We start from the raw sequence: 20,150 nt of genomic DNA on the forward strand, positions 1-20,150 counted from the left end.
TGGGCTAGTGAGACGGAGGGAGCAACTGGTTGGGAGGTCGAGATAGGATGTTATGTGCTCGATCAGCTCAGTCGGGAGATTTGATAATGTCATGGTTTTGGGGAGTGCTTGTCACCGATGGATTTGGTACGGATAGTAAAGCAGTGAACGAATGTTTGCCGAGTATGTGGAGGCAAAAAGAGGCGGGGAACCCGATGCACGTTGACGATGCACTAACCATGTTGGGGCTTGTACATGCGTCAATCGGGAAGGGACGATATACTGCGCGAAACAGGGTCTAGTTGAATATCAAGTCTGTACTATTTAATGCCACTGATATTGATGTCCCAAAAGAGTGGCTAGCTTCTGGGCACTGTTGGTATATACATCCGTAGCAACATAAGCAGCAATGCTCTTATGTCAGCTTTGCGCCTTTCGACCGCAAAATTCAAAAAAGATAACAGTATCAGTACCGCTTCCGAAACTCTTCCATTATCCATGTCTCCATCTAATCGCTATCACTATCACTATCGCTACCACTGCTTTTTGACGAGCTTCCGGAGCTACTAGCGCCCTTTGCAGAATGTTCATTGTCGGATCCTGACTCTGAGTCGCTGCTAGCGTCAGAGTCAGCGTCAGAACTATCATCACTGCTGTCCGAACTGCTTTCATCACTAGACACTTCTGTCCTACGCTTTCGCTTTCGCGCGATCGGTTTCGCCGGCTCAACATGCTCCATCAATGGATTGATACTGGACCTTGGATTCACAGCAGGAGATACAGGCGCAGCGCGGCCCAAAGCATTCAAGAGCGCTTCAGCTCGTCGTCGTTGCAGTCGCCGAATAAAACCAGGGCTGTACTCGTGGTTCGAGAGGTCTGTCATGTCACCTTCTGTATTCCTTCGTTTCCGTTCCTTAAGAATGCGCTCTTGCTCTGCATCCTCCTGAGCAACCTTTTTAGCCTCGGCCTCGTTCATCTGGGCGTCTTGCTCCTCAAGGTCTTTCACTGTTGCTCTGCACCGTTCGCGTAGACGTTCTATTACACCCGCCCCCTTTAGACCAGCGACGTATTCGACTAGGGCGTCGGTGTGTTCGTTAGGGATGCGGAAGATGTTCAACGCGTTATCAACAACGTCGTTCTGTTTCGCTTTGTTGAATTTCCAGTTGTCGCGATCGTTATGATACTGCGTAAGATAGGCGATATACACCGAAGGGTCCTTCTTCTTGCCCTTTGGTGCAGGCGCAGATGCTGGTTTCACTTCAGCAGGCTTGGACGCAGGCTTTGGTGTCGTGGTCGTTTCAGCAGGCGGAGATGCTGATTTTGGTGGCGGCTGTTCTTCTGGCTTGGGATTTGGAGTCTTCGAACTGGAGGTCTCTTCTGCTTCAGCTTCCACTGCAGTCGCTTGTTTCTTGTCTAATTGTCCGTTTCTCCTTGCAGTCTTTTCTTCCTCAGCAATCAACGAGTGAAGGACAAAGTTGGAGACTTCCGGTGGTTGAGAGACGGCTCCAGTTCCTTTTTGTTCCGCAACCCAAGCTTTGAAATAGTCTTGACCGGTGTTTCCGTCGGACTTTTTTGTATCTGGGGTGAATGCGACGAACTTTCTTCGGTCCGTCAGTGGAGGTGAACCTGAGGCGTCCTTCCTGCTAGATTTCTTGGCGAGCTTTTGCGGTGTTGCGGCTGCGGCTGTGTTATTGTGGTCCAACTCGGTGGAAGCAAGTAAAGTTGGGCGCGCTGTCGCGTATGCCGGCTCGTTGGGTGAGAGAGTGGATCCGTGCTTGGAACGCGCCTGAGGTTGAGAATCACCATCCTGAGAATCCTTATTCTCTCTCCGGCGCTTGACTGGCTTCTCTTTCTTCTTTCGATAATTCGAATCTCCTTTGACGGGCTTCCCTGTTGCCGGTGCTTCCTCCGAAACAGCCTCTACCTGGGCACTCTCTACAATAGGAACAACTGGAAGCTCATGGCTGGCGACTCCGTTAACCTCGGTTTCCGTAATAACAACCCGACTCTTCTTAGCATCCTGTTGATGATCCTCAGCTGGCTCGTGTTGGTGTTTTCGCTTGCCAAGTTTTGAGGATTTGCCATTTACGGCAGGCTCATCGGATGGAACAGATTGCTCATAAGACGTCTCCTGCGCACTATAGGTTGTAGATGATTGCGGGTCGCTAGATGATGTTTGTTGTTCAGGTACGGCGACTCCGGACTGGGTTTGGTTCTTCAGGGCGAGACCCAGTCGCTTCCAAGCCGGAACTCTGGCGCCGTCTTGAGCCATGATCAGATAGGGAATATGGATATCTGTAACATTAGATGCGAAGGTTAAATCGCATCGCGCATGACCGAATCAGCTGAAGCAAAACGTCCTGTCAGTATGGAAAGGTCGAATGAGAGGACGCAGGCAGAGAATTTCGGGGCTGATGCTAGGAATGCACAGACCAAGTGACGGCGATCCCAGAGCTCCAGGCCACAAGCAACGCGTGTAGTGACAGCCAACGCCGACAACCTCGCCTTCAACTCAGATACCGCGCCCATAGAGCTTACGCAAATCTCCGCAACCTCGTGCTGAAGCTGAAGACGTCAATTACAAATACACAACTACATTACCCGCCATCATGTCTGGTGCGTTGGAAGCTATAAACTGCTGTTTGCCGCATACATGCTAACAGCTGCCCTCGTCATATAGGAAGCGCAGGCTACGACAGACACATTACCATCTTCTCGGACCAAGGTCGTCTATACCAAGTCGGTACGCAACCCAAGTCTTCCATGCCGCCAGAGCAATGATAGACCCCCGCGATTTCGCCAATGAAGCACCACTAACACATGAACCAGAGTATGCATTCAAGGCGATTACGGCAGCGAACATCACATCATTGGGCGTGCGGGGCAAGGACTGCGCAGTAGTCATCTCGCAGAAGAAGGTGCCCGTACGTATGGCAGGTGCAAAAGGCTGCACGAGATACTAACGTATATATACAGGACAAGCTCATCGACCCCTCCTCCGTGTCCCACATCTTCCGCCTGTCACCCTCAGTTGGCTGTGTCATGACTGGATCCATCGCCGATGCAAGAGCCTCAGTGAGCAGAGCACGAGGCGAGGCTGCCGAGTTTCGCTACAAGTATGGCTACGAGATGCCTTGCGACGTACTGGCAAAGAGGATAGCCAACATCAGCCAGGTCTACACACAGCGCGTAAGTGGCGATACAGAAGGAAGATGCAAGTAGATGCGAGTAGATGCTAACAAGGTGCAGGCTTATATGCGACCGCTCGGTGTGGCCACGACCCTCATTTCCCTCGACTCTGAATTTGGACCCCAACTCTACAAGTGCGATCCAGCTGGTTACTATGTAGGCTACAAGGCAACAGCGTCCGGACCGAAGACGCAAGAGGCGCTCAACTTCCTCGAGAAGAAGCTGAAGAACAAGGAGCATGCGGAAGGCAACTGGGAGGAGGTTGTCGAGCTGGCGATTACTGCTTTGAGCACTGTCTTGTCTGTCGATTTCAAGAAGAACGAATTGGAGATTGGTATCGTAGGAGGACCCAAGACCAACGGTCAGGAGGGCACAGACCCCACCTTCAGGGCGCTCACCGAAGAGGAAATCGATGAACGACTGCAGTCAATCGCAGACAAGGACTAAAGGGCAATAGCCATGGGGCTGGAAGGAGGATGTGGGTCGCTGAAGTATGACCGAGACGTGAACCATGACGATAACAACAGGTAGCATGATACGACCTCTCAGACGTCAAAAGTGCTCCAGCAGCACCATGAATGAAGACGTTAGACTGTACTCTCCTGCATAAGCGCAACTGTGAACCAAGCAGCCGAACCCGGGACAAGAAACATGTGGTAAGTTCAGCCATGACTCCACTTGCCCATGACACCAGATATCCATACCACCTCAGCTGCAACGGTCTGCAACAACTCAGGAACTGTCCCATCGACGTCATGTTACTGGCTCCTAGTCATCGGAGTGCCCAGCACAGCCGTCGTGTGGCTGACCGTGGCTTTTGTGAGCGTTGTTCGTCTGAACGCACCGCTTCAACCCTACGCGGGCACGCACTTTTCAAGTTCACACTCAGCGGACGACCACGCGAAGGCCGCACCGCTAATTATAAGTATCGACCAATCAGAACGCATGCTGCGGCTGAGATACACAGCTTGGTTTCGCTGCCTTACCCGATGCAGGCTACCAGGGTTGGCTCGCTAAACTACATCGCACGATGTGGCGCTTTTAGGGCTGCTGAAAAGGCCCAGCACAACGCGGTTCATTCCAGCTGGAGAGCGATGGTAGCGGAGCATGAAAAAATAGGCATGGTTAGACGCAGACGCACGGTTCCTGCATGTTTGGCTATCCCGTTATAGTGGAGACTGGTACAGATGGTGATGCTGCATGCCGATTCTCACACCTCCTCACAAGCCTCCAAGTGCGGAATGCTAGGTGCTGAGTGGTGTATCAAGGCAGGCCCCTAGTACAGCTGGGAGCTACTCACAGTCCCAAAGTGGAGCTTGTCCTTATGGTAGCGGCGGGAGCAGCCCTGCAGGTATGGCTATTCTAACCCTACGCTATCGAGAGCCTTGCTCATGGACACTACCTCCATCATCATCACCATCGTGAATACATGTCTTCTACATGCTATATAATACTCGCCACGCCGCCACTCTTCACTTTGCATCCACAGCAGCAAGCCTCAGTTCTATTCGACTATCTACAACTTACTTCTTATTAGCCACTTCAGCAATCTGTCGCCAGTCGATCTTCATTTCGAAACACTAATCCCACAATGTCTGACGGTCGTAAGTCTTTCCCTGCTCCAGCACAGAATTTTCATTCGCTTCACACCGCCGACCTATACTATTATCGAGACCACATACACTGACACTATCACAGTTAACGATGCCCGTGCTATGCGCGTTGCCGAGATCATGACCGACTTTCGCAATTTACAACACTACCTCGTCCAATTACGCGCCACACCTACCGCAGAAGAGTATTACCTCGAAGGTTACTCCCTACTTCGACAGTGCACCAGCGAGGCACAGGCTATCCTTCAGACACCTTTCTCTGGCAGTGCCAGTACGGGTTCAGGAGACCCGGAGTCCGAGAAGCAGCAACTGAAAGCGTGAGTCACTTCTTTCATCTCGTCTCACTTGAGAAACTGCAAAGAAAGGTAGCACAATAGCGTGGAAGAAGAGGCTAACAAAGTTTTACAGAATCATCACAGACGCAGCTGTACGACGCTTCCAATGCCAACGCGCTTACCTGCGAGCTCATGCTGGCTTGCGATGGATGAACAGCCGCAACAGTGTTTTGCGTGGTCAGAAGCCCAATGCTAGTCATTTGGGTGCACTTCAGCAGGCTGATGCCACAATGAGGAATGTACGTTGAACGAGCCTTGCTGTTTTTTTTTTGGTAGAGTCTCTACTGACAACTGGGCCATAGGAACTCCTTGCAATTAGCGATGCGTACGTCGAGAATACTTTGCGCGCTGCAGACGCCGCCCAAGGCAAGTGGCTGAACGAGGATCCTTCGCTGGCGCAGATCCAACAGATACTCATGTCCCGACGATGAGCATTCACGATACCGACGACACTGCCCGGCCGTACATCGGATCCGCGCACATGGTACGATCTTCTTACTGGGTTGCTTTACTGGAACGCTCCACGATTACGTCCATTTACTCTATACCACGGTGAACCCGATCACCTTCTCTACATCATCTCTCCACACATTTTTTGTCGGACAATCCTCTAGTGGCAGGTGATGCTTGCGCACTATCCTTCTATGTCTGGGCCCTTCGATTACTCCTCCACTTTTAGTGCTGGTCACATTGTTCGGAAAGCACACACTTTGTTTCTTTGGGGTAGCATTGGAAGATAGCCTGCTTTAGCGTTGGCGTTGGCGTTGGCGTCTGAATCATTTTGGTGCATGGGACATGTTCCTCTCTTCTGGGAAGTCCAAGCGGCTGGTCAGCAAGTCAACAAGTATGCGAAAACTGGCATAGCAAAAGCATAGGAATCTTTGGGGATATTTGACCAAAGGGCCGTATTTGGAGTGTTTCTTTTGTTCTTCCCCGTCTGCTATCAGTCGCTGCTTTTAGGCTGCATTCCATGTCTTAGTCTTTCTTGAGTTCTTATATCTCATTCGTCTCCTTGCTTCTTTTCATGTCAATATTATAATTTCTATTGGTATCTAAGCATGTTCAACGCCATCTCATGGAAACACACCCACCTATACTAATAACCCCCTCATCAAGAGACGGAAGCGGAAACAAGAGCAATTTAGGTACCTTCAACTAATTGTTTCTAGCGTTATACACTAACCTCCAGCTCGACAGGCACATGCAAGTCGAGCTCGTACCATCGGATCCCACGCTGCGGAGCCGACCGATGATGCACGTGGACATGTAACAGAGCTTCTACCAAACGGCTGGTCGTAGGGCAGATCCATAGTGTGTGACATCTACTTCACTGAATCATAGTAACAGTAGGGCTGAGGAGCAATGATGGGTGTGTGCTGAAGCGCTTGACAACAATCATACCCTATCGCACACAAATGCAACCTTCTCGAGCCAAAATGCAATAATGCTGCAGTCGCTACTAGGGATTCCACATCGATCGCACAAAACTACCATCATCAGAGATGTCATGCACGATCATGCACCGCCCAGCATTATACCCATCGTTACAAGTTCCATGCATTCGGCATCGCCTTGTCAAACAAGGATTCCGGCTATACTGTTCGCTTATATCTTCTTCCCGCACGCCATACTCTATCCGAGACTAGGGGATCGTCGGGGTTCCCGAAGATGGTGGGCTTAGCGTGTCAAGCCACGCTTCGGTACCAAATGGACGAATATTATGTGCGATAGGCGTTGTGAAGACGATGTACGATGCTAGACTGCGTGTTACTTGAAAGCGGGGTTGGCAGTTAGAAGAGAGGGGGTTTGAGTAAGGTGCCGGTATAGGCGCAGGAACCGACGCGAACCAGTACATGCGAAGCCGCCAAATCTGGTTTGGGTACGTGTGGGATTTTGAACTCAATCCTGACGCGTCACTTCCGTCGTGCCCTTCTATTGCAACAAGTCCTCAGAACCCTGAGCAGGTTCAGACGAGCCCTTCTGTCAACCTTGATCTGTTGCGATACATCCGCCATTCATCATCTTCTGTCCTCTTCTTCGGGTCAGTGCATCGCCGTGATGTAATTCGTTCGGCCTGCGCCTGGGTGTGCTCGTCCTCACCATTACCGCGCGAAAGAATACCCTGCAAAGTACCATCTCCCCGAACGCGCAATTTCTCAAACACTGCTAGTAAGAGCCAAAGGAACAGTGGCGAAAAGGAATGGCGCATAGTGTACTTTGTTGTAGTAGTAGTCTGAACTTCGACGACCCATAGTAAACGCTAAGTAAGCAATTTACCGAACGCGCACCAATTGATCGAAAATCCATCTGGCACGACACAAACAAGCATAAACAATCGTGATGTCTTCAGAAAAGAGCCACCGCCGTAAGTAATAGCGGCTATGATAACGTCGTGCACATAGTAACAATGTGTACAGTATACGTCAAAGCCCGCCATGTTAGCTACCAACGCGGCAAACGCAACACGAACCCCAACGTGAGCCTCCTCACTCTCGAAGGCGTCGACAGTACGCAAGACGCGCAGTGGTATCTCGGCAAACGTGTCGCGTACGTCTACCGCGTCGCAGGTAGCAAAGAGGATGGTCCTCGTGTAATTTGGGGCAAGATTCGCAGGACTCATGGTTCGTACAACTTACCATACTAAAGTAGCATGTGCTAATTCAAGAATAGGCAATTCGGGTGTTGTTCGCGCTTCTTTCCAGAACAACCTTCCACCGAAGTCGTTTGGTGCTAGTCTTAGGGTTATGATGTATCCCAGCTCAGTTTGAGAGTTGGTGGACGCACAGGGAATGCATTGGGACGGCGTTAAGGCGATTCGAGGAACGGCTGAAAGCCAGATGAGACAACTGTCATTTGCAAGTTATATACCGTATCAGACATAATGCAAAAACATTTCAAATTGCAACTTTGAACATGTAGTCACATTCCATAGTCTGGCTTGCTAACGCTACTACCCGACTAAATCTATCATGGTGAGCGCAGGCGTTAATGCTCTCGCTTGGACAAGTACTATTGTAAGGCATGCAAAGAGTAAACTGGTACTGGTTAGAAGCAAAAACAATGTGCATATTCAACATCCGGACATACGAGACATGGACAAAAAAATTGGTTGGTGCGACACCTGTGTGATTCGAACACACGCTCCCGAAGGAACTGGCTAACTTTCCAATGAAGGACTAGCAGGCCAGCGCGTTAACCACTCTTAGATGGATGTTAGTAGGAGATTAGTGCTGTAGAAGGATGGTGTTGACTAACCCGCCAAAGTGCCAAGACTCGCAGCTTTAAACTGTTTGATGACAAATTGTCGAATCTAATCGCACATGTAGAGGGCAATAAAACGGTTGTGTGGTGGCCTGGGCCTGAGAGGACGTGGGTATGCGGGGTATGTGGGCTTCTTGCAGCAAAGCTAGGCAGACACACCCAACACGCGAACCTAGTCCTATCGGTAACGACTACTTTTTATCACTCAAGCCGCGAACATGTGAAGGGTTACAGTTTGAAGGGCGAAGTGAAAAATTATCCATTGCTTTCTCAGGTGCCGCTGGAACTAACTAGTCTTCAACTAGTTAGGAGCATTGGAGAAAACCAAGTCAGACACCAACTGAACAGACCAGCGAGACAGCCTCGGAAACTTTTACAACGTTTGAACCGGTTAAACCAGTTTGCTCATTGTAGAATCTCTTGAGTCACTCTAAGTCGTGTCATGCTTTAGGACCACATTCAGGAGTAGCCTCATGCAAAATTCGGCTCGATTCACACGTGCTGATCCAGGGCCTGATCTTGAGATTCATACCAGCACAGACGATCTCAACGAGCTGTGCCTATGCGCTGTTTCAGGTTCAAGTCGCGATGTGACGAATGCTGCGTTGTTTTGTGACGACACTTCACCGGCCTCTGGCTCGCTTACATGCGGACCAATCACATGCCATTCGTCCCTGCGTCCTGGAAGCGGCTCACGCTCCGCCTCATCACTACAACTTAACAACTCAATGACGCCTGTTTTGCCCTTGTTGTCTTTTACTACGTATGCGTATGTAAAGAATCCGATCGGCGACGTGGCACCAATCCGTTCATCCAGATTCCTATCGCCAAGATGGTCGGTAAATACATGATGGGGCGGGTGTCCAAGTACTGAGGCGACACTCCTCGTTCGCATTTCCGCTCACCAAATCTCATCGCCCTGGCCGCCTAGCAAGGCAAGAAGACGAGAAGCCGATAACTCGCCGCCTGAATCAGCAGAAGGAATGACTCGAATCGCCCCGGAAACCCCCAGCAGACCACTTGCCTGAAGGCAGACATCCCTATACTTCCATAAACCGGACACGAGAGCTTCCAAATCTGGTCTATACTGCAAGTTGCCCTACTGCAAACAAGACATGACACGTTGGAACGAATGCATAGTCATTTACGGACGTATCGACCAATATGATGGATGAGCAGTCCCTTTTTGCATTGGGCTAAAATACATCTTGCTGCACCCCCTCAATAGTAATGTGGTGGCTAAGATTATCCATTCTGACAATGCCGAAAACGCCAAATCGAAACACAGAGGCATCATATAAACCCGTATACCATAAGCTCATCGACTCATTTCCGCCTAGGGAAGACATGCACGCTAAAGAATATTTGACGAAAAGAGATTGAACGTATAACACGTGGAAATATGGGGTATAGGGCGGAAGCTTTTCGAACTCCTAGACCATGGAACGGGAGCAAAGTCCACAGTCGTCTTGTCCGTTGTGATCATGTACTTCGTCGTATTCGTTGATTTATTGGGATAGGTGCGTTTACGAAGACATTGGACTCGTCGGCGATGCGAGACTGTTTCTCTTCGTATTCTAGGGAAGACAACTTCAGGTCGTCGATTTGCGCCTATTGAGTCAGTCCTAAGCACAGTATTATGGCAGAGTCAAGCTACCTTAGTCAATGGTGGTCCAATGGTGGTTATCAGAAATCCGTCGCGTCCCTGAAAGGTGTAGGGTCGGACGATTGCATCCGGGCCGCAATGATAGCGGATCTCGCTCTGGATAACGGCTCTTGAGATGCCGAAGCCTGGAACGAAGTACGAGTTGGGAACAGCCATGATGTTTGTGTTGAGCAATCACGTCGACAGGGTATTTGCTAGGTGGACTATGTGTTCGCGCGCTGGGAAATGATCGTAAGGTTGGGCGCGCGGAAAACTTATACATCTGACCGACAGCCTTGCGACTGGACAACCGGTTGCATACATTCTGTCTACACCGGTTCCAGTCCGGATGAAGATGCGATGCATCGGCTGCGATCAAGTCCCTCCGTTGGGCGTGGATGCGCACTGACGTTCGCCTCATTGTTCGCCTCGAAAGCCCAATCATCGCCATTGGGCAGCGACTAAGACCGGGTCGCGCAGCACCCTTCAAAATTGACCACTCACAATATTTCCGCTGCATTGTCTGGTAGACCTGTCACTCTTGGAAAGACAATGGCCGTTTCGATATGCTTCACATCTCGGCGCTAATAGCTGAAGCGGCCAACTCAGCTGCCACGTCTACAGAGTGGTGTTCTGTCAGGACAACTACGGATGCTTAAAGACGATCTCTTTGCCACCATACTATCTGGAGAGTTCTGCGATGGGTAGTTTCCTCTACACCCTTCTGCAGGGGCCCAAGCAAGTCGGCTGATGATGTTCTTCCAAGTTGAACGGACTTTACACGAGACACCCCCGGCGAGCCCCCAATGTCGATCAGTACCCCGGTTGAGCTTCCACGATAGGTGACACCCAGTCACCCCACGGTAATCGCATTGCATGAAAAAAAGTATCTCGGTGTCTGAACTCGGTCAGAGTAGCTTCACCGCTAGATCCGTTAAGCGAAGGATGCGATCGCATCAGGGAGATCCCTCCAGGCACACGACGCACTGGGTATGAATGCATCCAGCTACGAGGATGTCCCAAGTTCCAAATATTCCAAGATCCGAGCCGAGACCTTACAAAATTCACCTTATGTATCTTAGCTAGCGCTACACCGGTACCCGGACAATTGGGCTCCTCTACGGCAGACGGATCTAGCGCCAACACAATGTGGCGAGTATACTCTAACTAACTGTGAGGCAAGCCTGGTCTACCCCGCTTGTCATTGATGATCTACTTCGGTACTACCGAGAAGGGTAGTTAGATTACGGCATGTACCATCAATGGCGAGAAGGATGTGTTTAGCAACGCCTTTCGTTGTTGCTTCGAATGTGAAGCTGTTCTGTCTGAGGTGTTCATGAACTTTGTTTACTTCGGCATAGATCATCTCTGACCGCCAAAAAAATCTTAGCCGAGCGCGAATCATCCCTGGAAAACACAAAATCATCCTCTGAGCTCCATCGTAACGGCGGTTTCGGCTCTGGAACCGCCGCATGGGTCGTGTACACGTGTGCGACTACACGAACATGTGCCCAATGCCCAACATCTAAGCGTCTAGATTCGATTACAACAACAAGCATCGCGTCGCGGTAACAAGCCTAGCTACAGTGCTCTATGCACCGGACTACCCCGCAAGCTTTATCATGCAGTCCCCTCATACGCCAGCTCACCTTGCATCCGTTCTCAAGAGGATGCCCCTACAACATCTTATCCTACGTCATATCTTTCGATGGATGAGACAACATGATGCAGCGTGGGCTGTGACTTTGAAGGGAGAACCTGGTTTCCGGCCTCTTTGCGGGCACACAAGGTACCCTTGCGACAACGAATGCGTAATCACGCCATAGTCGAGTCTGTGCCTCTATCTCAACGACCTTATTGGAAGACAGCGGAAGATGGTGCAGCCCGAAGTACTCCGCAACTAATGCAAGACCGGAAAGCGTCTACCTACCATGACTATGCAGAAGTACTATAGGAAACTGTCGAGCAGCCAGCGAGTGCTGCAACTAGTGTCAATGGCAAACATATTCAGGTACGGAAGACCAAATATAGGGATTGATATGCAAGGTACGGCGACCACTTTCGGCCAAGGACCGTAATGGTATTCAAATGTCAATTTCTCCGGACTCAACGACTCGTCATAGACATCAAAAGTACAATCCTGAGAAGCCGTCTCGCTGCCTCTTAGCTCTTTTGTGCGATTGGTCTTGAGAATCTCTATGACAATTGACACACAGAGGAGCTTGCTCACCGGACATCGACAAGGCTCAGTTCTGTTGTGGTTATTAGGGACGACAACCTTGACAACATCATCTCCCCCTCCATCCAGCTATTCGTTGTAGAAGCATATACTGGCTGAGATCCATGACTTTGACCGGAGTGCTACAAGGCTGGGCGATGGTCCTTAAAGAGGCGCTCCTATCGGCTGCCTGCACACCGGAGACGGGAGCATTGGCCTTGTCATCTGTGACCTTCTCGACACTGATATCTAGGCGAATATACAATCCATTTGAGATCGAAGATGCGACGTGCTTGGGGAAAAAATCTGTTAAAACACCACACTCAATCTGGTCTAATGATATACCCACACCCTCTGTTCGCCTTGTTGGTGATAGCCACCAGTATATGGGTCAGCAGGACCACAGGCGGGACTTTTGGCATCACTTGTACCAATGACTGGGACGTGCGACCATCTAAGCCTTCCTTGAGCAAGGGAACCCTTTCAGATGAAAGTTATTTCGGGACAGTTACCCATGTCAGCTTCATTCACCTCTCTACACCGCTGCCCTAACACGGAAACCGAAAGCCCATAACCGTAAAAGCCTACGCATGACAAATACTTCATCTGAGGAGTGGACAAGACTGATCTTTCATTGACGGACAAAGATCTACTAAGCCTACAAGGCTTTGCGGGCTTGGTAGTAGAGACGGAATATACCCGTCCATGCCGATAGGGGGACAACAAGACGGCAATGCCGTTCGCGTCCGCCTCATTGAGTTACACAAGTTTAGCTAGCGGTCCCTCTGAAAACAACCTTACTATGGATTGGGTAAAAGCGGCATTTTGAGCGTGAACCGTTGATCTCGCGTGCCACGTCAATTGTTCTGGTCGATGCGCGGTTACCGTTGTTGATCCCGATGTAATGCATGTAGCACATCGTTCACGACTCTTTCCAGGATCCACTGCCTGGCCAGTGCTTGCCAGACACTTCTGTGAACACCTCTTCACAAGGAGCGCTATCTGAAAAGTGAGGCTTTGTAATTTCCGAACTCATATTCCTGTTTGCCGATCCGATTACGCCCAGGCACCTTCTTCAACACACGACTACTCTGCCGAGCCGAACGACGTGTCTCTGTAGAGACGGCACACCTGTATGAACATTTGTAATTGAATGTGCTTGAAGTAGGGCGACCAATAACTGTCACGGTAAATGTTCGAGCATTTTAAATGTCGATCTTTGAAGATTGGCTAACCGGCCCACTTGACTTTACTTATTGTGGCGTCGGTCTTGTGAGCCTCACAAAACCTTCGGCAAGCTATACAGACATTACGATGTGGGGTCATCTCTGCCTTTTCCCAATCTTCCTAAAGTGGTTTTCTTGCACTTGAACAAGAAGCGTGCAAAGACGGCGATGTCATGTTCCAGATGTTGTACTGCGTTCGACATGTCAATCTTCTCCGCGCCGTTTTTCCGTCTACGCTTGCTCTTCATGAGTCCATGCACGAAGGAAATAAGGTTATCACCCCTCTCAGCGTTTACAAGACGTACAGTTATTGTGTTATTCAATTACACACTGCATTATTCCCAACGATAACAAAACTGCGCCATGCTCACGCAGTCTTCCTTCTTTCCGATCCGAGCACCAAAGCATTTATACAAAGTTCGACTCGATAAACCCCATCGTCGACGAAACGATCGCGGAATCCTAATAGCACCAAAACGGGCCATGTCGTAATTGCCGACTGGTTGCGCAGACAGTAGGTCGCAGTTCCGCAAACACGATTCAGACCCCCGCCGTCCACCAAATCGTTTGAAGTGCCATCGATCGTCCCAAACCTATACAAAGGGAACATGTAGACTATATAACTAGCTGGAAGAATGCAGAGGGTCGAAGCTGTAGGGAGCTTGTGCCCCTACCAAGTCTGGCTATGCTCCAACTGAGACTCAGTAGCCGCTTGAGTAGCTCCAAGACTCGTCTCGGACGTCTGAATTCCCTTGCCAACTCGTTGAGAAGCCTAAGAGCAGCAGCTGGCTCAGCGACGCTGGGAAGCGTGGTAGAACCTCTCCATGCATTACTGTTCCGAGTCTTCTTGATACTCTCACTGATCTTGTCTTTCGTATCGCGACTACGCAGTCGAGACGGGTATCTAGTCTGGTGTCCAACCTCCTCTGCATCCACTCCTTTGCGTCGAGGATAAAACTTCAAGCTGGCGGTCATACTGTTGAATGCCCGTTGGCTTCATACGTCTTTGGCATCCTCTTTTGGCGCGCCCTCGGACACCTTAGACAGCTTGCCCGTGTCATCTGTTCGATAGCGAACCCTTGACCCTTCTCTGCTCTGCTCTTGTCGTTCATTCCACGTGGGAAACCCTAGGAAACCTTAGAGAAGCTCGTCTATTGGTTGAAGGGCATCAAGTCATGTTGGGGCGTGCTATTACCACACTTTGGACATGACTTTCGTTTAGACGATAGCCATATCGGCCCCATACCCGACTGGGAGGGCAAGAGTGTGCTCGCTTGGAAGGGTTTATGGAGGTGTATGATTCCTTAGGTCCTTTCACCCAGCCCTAGCACCCTCTGCTGGGATAGTCGTACCTCACGAAAATATTGAGTCCTTTGCTTGGGGGACGGGGCTCTTGGTGCTTGTGCACGCTGGGGATTTGGGAGTGATGGGCGTGAGCAAAGCAGACGTGGCCAGGCAGATCAGAGAGATGGAAGGATCCCCTTTTTTGTTTTGATGTTAGATGTAATCCGAATGCGTTTTGAAGGCACTAGGCTATAGTGTTCCAATCGCATATTTCGACTTGGGTACTGACTAGAGACATGCAAACTCTCCAGTCGCCCAGCCCATAATAACTGTACGATACAACGTAGAATTTCGGGACTAGCGAAATGATCTCATCGAAGCATGGAAAGTGCCCGAGGTGTTTCAGACCTTTTCTTTTCATGGCCTGCTTTTCTTATTAGCCTCGATGTCAAGATATCGGACTGACATCATCATTTCATAAGTGACATACTCAAAATGAAAACTTGTAAGAGTTTCTCGATCAATATTAAAACTATTCAAAATGCGCGACTATGAAAACAAGCAGCCAACGCGATTACTAGGCTAAAACGTGCGCCTAGTCCGACCATACAAGGGCCGTGAGGGGTATACAGCAATCGTGATTCATCCATGTTTTATGCCTCTGGAGAACGCCAACAAGAAAATGCACCTTCCAACCCATCAAAGGTCCTACACCTGAGGGAAACAACGCATGGCTATGCAAATATAAAAGAACGCAATACAGGGATGAAAAGTGCCTGTAGGCGAGGACTCTGAGTCCAGCCAATCGAGTTCGATTCATAGGAAGGATGAGAAACGCTGAAACAATGCAATATGAGCAATTTTTTAAGGGGAGGTAGGGCTCGACTCCTCCTCATCTGACTCGTAGGTGAGAATTGCCGGCTGCCATTCGGCAGTAAGCTTCTGCTGATACTCTTCGCTGTTGACGAGCTCATCGAAAGCAGCTTGGCATTCATCGTCAAGTTCGATCATCTCCACTACTGGCATATCGTCCAAGATGCTAGCCATGTTAGCCACAGAAGCAGCCAAGTGTGCGGGAGTGGCGGCAAGAAGCGACTCGTTGCCAGCTTCCGAAAGAACGCTTGGTGAAGGGTAGGTTGCCTCTCGGAGACGAGAAGGCTTAGCAGGGGTGTGCTTCATGAGTCTCTGACGCTGGCGTTCAATCTCATCTGCTGGCTGCTGACGGGCAGGTGTTGGGGGTGTGTCATCTGCAGACCCTGCTGGCAGCGGAGCGTGCGCAGGAACGGGGGCTGGTGGTGGGGGTTGGGTCCAGATTGGAGTATCCTCGGTATCGGAAGTCTCGCTGCCCATTGTGGAATTCTCTTCATCAGAGTCATCATCGGGGACGCTGAAAGAGCCCATGGTAGGGTTGTGGGTGTGGGCGGTCTCAGTGGTCTCCTTGGTCGCGCTTTTGAGGATTTCGCGATCTTTCTCACGGATCTCTGCGGCGGTATCGTGTCCCTGAAGTTCGCTGAAGATGTTACCACCGGTGTTGTGTGAAACAGAGTTGGAGAACATGGGTGAGGGGTCGATTGAGCGACGAGGGTGGAAATCACGGATGGAGGCGGACTTGCCATGGCTGTCAAAGAGGTTAGGCGAAGCACGCGCGCTGTTGCTGGCGGCAAACTGCTCGTCAATGGTGGGAACCTCATCGTCGTCCATGATGACATCGTGAGTTTTCTTGTGCTTCTTCGCAGCGTGCTCTTCTTCCTCAGCCACGATATCGAGGTAGACAGCCCAGACTGGTACTTCGTCTTCATCGTCCAGATCCCCTAGAGGGTCACCGAAGCCAGTCTCCCAAGGCTTAGCTGAGGGGAAATTTGACAGGTTCTTGCACAGGACCGGCGTCTCAAGGCGCTTGCGCTTCTCGCGGAAAGCAAGATCGTTGCGCAATTCAGGAATGATTTGCTTGGCCCACTCTTCTGCTTTTTGTCTGTCCTCTCGGTCGATGCCCTTGAGTAGGAGATTCATCAACATATTGGTGGGCGCACGCCTCTTTCTTGGTGTCTTGACGCGCTCGCCAACAGGTGTGGGTGGGAGTGAAAGAGTCTCAGTAATCGTGTCTTGGGGTGGTAGGGACTTTGTGACGGTAGGTGAAGCCACCTCAGGGGTTGGTGGAGGTTTGGGAGTCGAAGAGAAAAGTCGGGATTTTATGGCGGAGAATGACCTGCTGAAGATGTTGGATGGTGTTGCGACGGGACGATCAGGCGTTGCTGAGACCTCATGGAAGGCTCTCTTGACAGACTGTTGTGGTGAATGTTCCATGACGACGTCATTGTTGTCTTGGAATGTTTCATTGTCGTTGCTTGATGGCTCAACATGCCTGGTCTCTTTGGCGTTGCTCTCGATCTTGTGGAGGAGCGCAAGGGCTTCCTCGTTGCCATTTACAAAAACACCCTGCGCCGGAGATGACTCGCTGATTCCTACTAGTTCACTGTCGAATTCTGCGTAGTTGACGTTAGCCGGAGAACAGTAGCTATGACGTGAAAGGTTTTGCAAACTTGAATGCAAACGCGTATTTTCCATGCGCAGACGGAGGTTCTCCCTCTCATACTGAACCATGTGCTGGTCTTTCTGGCACAGCATCTCCGCAAGATTCTGATTGCGAGCCTCCGTGTCTGACACGCGCTCACGGAGGTGGTAAATCTCCCTGAGCTGCTCGGCGTTCTTCTCTTTGAGGATCTCATTGTCGATTGCATGCTCTGGGGGTGGATTGCTGTAGAGAAAACGGTGCTTACTTTTAGTGAAGAAGAGGCCCATGCCATCTTCGTTGTCGGCAGCTGCTTCGTCTTCGCTGCTCTCAACAGTTGTAGCCGCCAGCTTTGCGGCAACTGCCTTTCGCTTCTCACTGGTGACTTTCTGCCGGGCTGTGCCGCGACCCTGCTTCGCAGGTCTCGTCTGCTCTAGACTGCGCTGTGGTGAAGCCTCTACGCCTGCAGCTTTCAGTTCCGCGCGAGCGGCTCTGGTGAGTTTCTTAGCCACAGGAGGGACTTTTGCTGCAGTCGTTGTCCTTGACGATGTGGTAGTTGTCGTGGTGACAGCGGGAGCGGCATTTGCGCGTGACGTAACGCGACTCTTTGTGACTGTCTGCTGCGACTCCGTCACGGTCTGCGACTCGACTTTGGTAGCCTTGGGCTTGCGACCGGGCTTCTTCTTGGGTGCAGGCTCTGGAGCAGGCGATGCCGACTGTGAGCTTTGCCTTGATGCGGGCTGCGAGGACTCGGTGGCTGCCGCCGCGGCGGTGCGACGCGTACTGCGCCGAGTGGTGGTAGACATTGTGCTGCGAATGAGGTTAGCAAGAGCGATGCGCAGCAGCAGCAGCGGGGACGTACAAGGCAGTTGCGATGTAATTGGCAACAATCAGTAGATGATGGGATGCCAGATGCGACTGCCTGGATGTGTTGGGATGGTTGTCGTGTTGGGGTGTGTGTTGGCAGAGGAAGCTGCAATGGAGTTAAGAAAGTTGTCACTGCACCTCCGGCCATTGAGGCTAGCGCGTCAACACCCCGGCACCAGCTCGAGGCTGGCGCGACACGGGCCACGCCTTGGCATGACGACCAAGCTGGAGCTCTTTGCCTGCGACAGTCGACAGCAGCCAGCATCAGCATCATGGAGGGCCTTTACTACAACGTCAAATACGGGTATGCCACACGCCGTTACTTCGGATTTGTCTGTATCTAACAATTTCCCACAGCTACATCGAGGGCATCGTGCGCGGTTACCGCAATGCACTGCTCACCAGCCAGAACTACAGCAACCTGACGCAGTGCGAAACCATCGACGGTATATCACATCTGGTCGCCACTGCCTTGGGAGCCACTCTAACGACGGTACAGATGTCAAGCTCCAGCTTTCGCCCGCGTACGGCGACTTCCTCAACTCATTGCCCCCGAACCCATCGACGTCTGCCCTCGCCGCAAAGACCACTGACAAGCTCGTGGCCGAGTTCCGCTATCTCCAGGCCAACGCTACCGGCTCGCTCTCCAAGTTCATGGAATACCTCACGTACGGATACATGATCGACAACGTCGCGCTGCTGATTACGGGTACGCTGCATGAGAGGGATACGCGAGAACTGCTCGAGAGGTGTCACCCGCTCGGCTGGTTCGAGACTATGCCGGTACTGTGCGTGGCGACCAACATCGAGGAGCTGTACAACTCGGTTCTGATCGAGACACCCCTCGCGCCCTACTTCAAGGGCTCGCTCAGCCACCAGGATCTCGACGAACTGAACATTGAGATCATCCGCAACACCCTATACAAGAACTACCTAGAGGACTTCCACCAATGGATCAACTCTTGCTCCGACATCGCCGGTACACCCACCTCAGACGTCATGTCTGAAGTCTTGGAGTTCGAGGCCGACCGCAGGAGCATCAACATCTCCCTGAACTCTTTCGGTACCGAACTTTCCAAAGCAGACAGGAAGAAGTTGTACCCAGCTTTCGGCAAGCTATATCCAGAGGGAACTCTGATGCTATCGAGGGCAGATGATGTGGAGGGTGTGCGCATTGCCGTGGAGAGCGTCGCCGACTACAAGATGTTCTTCGACCAGACCGGTCTCAGTGGTGGCGGCGGTGGCGGTGTAGGCAACATGGCCGGAGGTGTTGGTGGCGAGACAAGGAGTTTAGAGGACCTCTTCTACCAGAAGGAGATGGAGATCTCGAAGCTCGCATTCACCCACCAATTCACTCACGCCATCGTCTACGCATGGGTAAAGCTGCGTGAGCAGGTATGTGCTAATCCTCACTATGAAGAGAAAATGGCAACTAACACCAGCTATAGGAAATCCGTAACATCACATGGATAGCCGAGTGCATCGCACAGAACCAAAAGGAGCGCATTGGTAACTACATCAGCGTCTTCTGAGTGTGCACATCATTGTAGTAATAGCATGTTTGGGTCCAACTATGGAATGTCTTGGGTGGCGTTAGGGTACGGTTCGTATATCCAACTTTGTTAGATTGCACATCTTTGCGCATACTTTCTTCGTCCCTGTCTCGGTTCCGTATGAGATGTCAGCATGCCTGATCTATACCTTCGTGTTCTCAAGTCCCGCCTTTTGCTGTCATCACTACGTCCAGCTAGCATGCAGCGATTCATCACCCCATAACGATATCCATAGAAACAGGACAGGGTATGGGCTTTTATGCTATGATTGTTACTGTTCTAAGTCCATCTCCCTAGTCCATCACAGAAACCGTAGAATTGTTCTACTTAAAGTAGTTGCATCTATATCTGATATGCTAAACGACGGGTCATATCAATATTCCCTTGTGTAACATATTGATAATCTTTCACGTTCAGAATCTTTACTAGATCATCATTGTTGAGGCAGACTTGTTCCCAATCGATTGCTGT

The 20,150-nt window shown here is 50.8% G+C and overlaps 7 protein-coding genes across 7 annotated transcripts; 4 read left to right on the plus strand and 3 right to left on the minus strand.

Annotated features, from left to right (window-relative positions):
- Positions 1–487: 487 nt before the first annotated feature.
- Positions 488–2,251, minus strand: ALTATR162_LOCUS4190 (uncharacterized protein; the record flags this gene model as incomplete). Its single annotated transcript, XM_043311800.1, has 1 exon — positions 488–2,251. One exon carries the CDS (start codon positions 2,249–2,251, stop codon positions 488–490), a length of 1,764 nt encoding a protein of 587 aa, XP_043167735.1.
- Positions 2,252–2,756: 505 nt separating this feature from the next.
- Positions 2,757–3,615, plus strand: ALTATR162_LOCUS4191 (uncharacterized protein; the record flags this gene model as incomplete). Its single annotated transcript, XM_043311801.1, has 3 exons — positions 2,757–2,903; positions 2,956–3,168; positions 3,229–3,615. 3 exons carry the CDS (start codon positions 2,757–2,759, stop codon positions 3,613–3,615), a joined length of 747 nt encoding a protein of 248 aa, XP_043167736.1.
- A 1,144-nt stretch (positions 3,616–4,759) lies between these two features.
- Positions 4,760–5,547, plus strand: ALTATR162_LOCUS4192 (uncharacterized protein; the record flags this gene model as incomplete). Its single annotated transcript, XM_043311802.1, has 4 exons — positions 4,760–4,772; positions 4,867–5,098; positions 5,190–5,355; positions 5,419–5,547. The coding sequence occupies 4 exons, from the start codon at positions 4,760–4,762 to the stop codon at positions 5,545–5,547; spliced, it is 540 nt and encodes a 179-aa protein (XP_043167737.1).
- Positions 5,548–7,456: 1,909 nt separating this feature from the next.
- Positions 7,457–7,884, plus strand: ALTATR162_LOCUS4193 (uncharacterized protein; the record flags this gene model as incomplete). The annotated part of the gene is made up of 3 exons (XM_043311803.1): positions 7,457–7,481; positions 7,534–7,737; positions 7,787–7,884. The coding sequence occupies 3 exons, from the start codon at positions 7,457–7,459 to the stop codon at positions 7,882–7,884; spliced, it is 327 nt and encodes a 108-aa protein (XP_043167738.1).
- A 1,975-nt stretch (positions 7,885–9,859) lies between these two features.
- ALTATR162_LOCUS4194 (uncharacterized protein) lies at positions 9,860–10,199 on the minus strand (the record flags this gene model as incomplete). The annotated part of the gene is made up of 2 exons (XM_043311804.1): positions 9,860–9,988; positions 10,035–10,199. The coding sequence occupies 2 exons, from the start codon at positions 10,197–10,199 to the stop codon at positions 9,860–9,862; spliced, it is 294 nt and encodes a 97-aa protein (XP_043167739.1).
- A 5,415-nt stretch (positions 10,200–15,614) lies between these two features.
- On the minus strand, positions 15,615–18,341 carry ALTATR162_LOCUS4195 (uncharacterized protein; the record flags this gene model as incomplete). The annotated part of the gene is made up of 3 exons (XM_043311805.1): positions 15,615–18,069; positions 18,122–18,232; positions 18,295–18,341. 3 exons carry the CDS (start codon positions 18,339–18,341, stop codon positions 15,615–15,617), a joined length of 2,613 nt encoding a protein of 870 aa, XP_043167740.1.
- A 57-nt stretch (positions 18,342–18,398) lies between these two features.
- Positions 18,399–19,658, plus strand: ALTATR162_LOCUS4196 (uncharacterized protein; the record flags this gene model as incomplete). Its single annotated transcript, XM_043311806.1, has 4 exons — positions 18,399–18,430; positions 18,484–18,572; positions 18,626–19,521; positions 19,575–19,658. The coding sequence occupies 4 exons, from the start codon at positions 18,399–18,401 to the stop codon at positions 19,656–19,658; spliced, it is 1,101 nt and encodes a 366-aa protein (XP_043167741.1).
- Positions 19,659–20,150: the final 492 nt, after the last annotated feature.

Source organism: Alternaria atra (assembly GCF_907166805.1).
Source record: "Alternaria atra isolate CS162 genome assembly, contig: 23, whole genome shotgun sequence".
NCBI classification, from domain to species: domain Eukaryota; kingdom Fungi; phylum Ascomycota; class Dothideomycetes; order Pleosporales; family Pleosporaceae; genus Alternaria; species Alternaria atra.